The 2019-nt window shown below is 42.9% G+C and overlaps 1 protein-coding gene across 1 annotated transcript; it reads left to right on the forward strand.

Moving 5' to 3' along the window:
* The first annotated feature begins 748 nt into the window (after nucleotides 1-748).
* Nucleotides 749-1144, forward strand: LOC131875700 (uncharacterized). Its single transcript, XM_059220317.1, has one exon. The coding sequence runs from the start codon at nucleotides 749-751 to the stop codon at nucleotides 1142-1144; it is 396 nt and encodes a 131-aa protein (XP_059076300.1).
* The last annotated feature ends 875 nt before the right edge of the window (nucleotides 1145-2019 follow it).

The following is a 2019-nucleotide window of genomic DNA, read 5'->3' on the forward strand; positions in this document are numbered from 1 at the left end:
ATGGAAGAAGATATCATAATGTGGTGTGCAGCAAAATCCGGAAGGTTCAGCGTCAAACTAGGGTATGAAATTCAGAGACAAAGAGGATCCATCAATAGTTGGCCACATAAATTGTGTTGGAATCGTAAAGTGCTCCCAATAGCCGGGGCTTGCTTGTGGATTGCACTGCATAACATAATTCTAACTGGAGACAGACTAAAAAATATAGGCATCTCAGGCCTTAGTCGTTGTGTGATGTGCTATGCGGAGGAAGAGTCAACAAATCATCTGCTCTTTTGGTGTCCGGTGGCAGAATTTTGTTGGAATTGGTTCCTTGAAAGTATCAATTGGGTGGCGGTTAAAAACGAAAGATTATTCGAATTCATTCTATCATGGCCAGACAATCAGAAGACAAAATGGGGTGATATATGGTTAATAGGATCTTCCTTAATTACATGGCACATTTGGAAAGAAAGGAACAAGACATCATTATCACAGGGCATGTTGGTGGAAAAGATCAAAACAACAATAGAAGGAGTAATGAATGGGAAGAAAACAATAGGAAGGGCCAAGATATATACTAATTGGGATGCATAGATGGAGAAAAATTGGTTCCTCAAAGAGCCACAAATAAAGGCGACCCCAACAAAGTGCCAAGATAGAAGTACCATCAGATGGGCAATTCCTCTGAGGAGTTGGGCAAAATTAAATTTTGATGGTGCCAGCAAGGGGAATCCAGGGGTTTCGGGTATCGGAGCCATGATCTGGGATGAACAGGGTAAAATCCTTCATGGGTTGTTTGGTGGCATCCACAAACAACGAAGCCGAGATACGTGCATTAGAGGTAGGTTTACGTCTCTATGTTAGGCAGGGAATTTCTAGAATCATGATTGAGGGCGACTCACAAATTATTATAAAAGGGATTAGTCGACCAAGTTTTCATAATTGGAAGCTGAATACATGGGTCCCTATGATAAAAGAACACCTGAGGAGAATTTGGAGCTATGAGATTGGGCATGTCTACAGAGAAGGGAATCAGGTGGCTGATTACCTTGCAAACCTTGGGGTGGGAGAATATGATGTTCCTGTTTACTTTTTCCAGACTTCTGCAATAGAGGATATCAAAGGACAATGCTTGAAGGACTGTAGAAGATATCCTCGATAGGGGATCAAATAGCATGGCTACGACCTTTTGGTCCCTATCGGCTACTAGGGTATTGTAGTGGCAAATTGATAAACATTGGCGAAGTATGAACTGGAGGCTGCAAACAGGAAATTGACTCTTTGGCGGCAGGAACACATGGCACCCGAGCAGTTCATCATGACGCCTAGAAATTGCTACTCATCGAAAATGATATGTTTGCAGAAGGAAAGATTCTAACATGGTATGGATAGAATGCACTTGATTGACATCACATATCACAACTTTATATGGTGAATTCGGTGGGCAAAGGCAAAATAGGAAAGTGCGGGGGTTGTTTCAGGAGTGTTGCAGAGAAAACTTTTGGCAATGGCTTACTTTGGAAGGGTCAGTTGTGTAAACTGGGAGAATGCATTGAATGTGCAGTTTAGAAACTTGTTTTGCACTGATGAGTATGTATACGACTCTGTGAGGGGGCTCGTGGGCATCACTCTAAATTATGTCAGACAATGGTGTGATGCTATGGTGTTGGAAGCCGTTCTCCTGCCACTGGTGGATATCATTGAATCGAAGGAAAGTGTGGTTGAACTGTTAGCAGGTTTCATAAAACCATTTATCGCAGACACGGTTGCCGATGCCATTTTGAGTATGGAGGAAGAAGTCAAAGTGAGCATTCTGAAGATATACTTCCAATTTGAGAACTACTTACCCTCGGACTCAGAGGATGATGGTGAGGATGATGAAGTTGACAATGAGGAAGGGGAAGACAGTGATGAGTATGCAGATGAGGAGGAATCTGTGGACAGTGATACCATTCGTGAGATGGCCCGCAAAGAAGTATGGAAGGAAGAGCGGGCGAGATTGAAGACTTTCGGGGAAGAGGCGTGGAGATTTTTAGG

The sequence above is a fragment of the Cryptomeria japonica genome, chromosome 5, assembly GCF_030272615.1.
Source record: "Cryptomeria japonica chromosome 5, Sugi_1.0, whole genome shotgun sequence".
Lineage (NCBI taxonomy): Eukaryota > Viridiplantae > Streptophyta > Pinopsida > Cupressales > Cupressaceae > Cryptomeria > Cryptomeria japonica.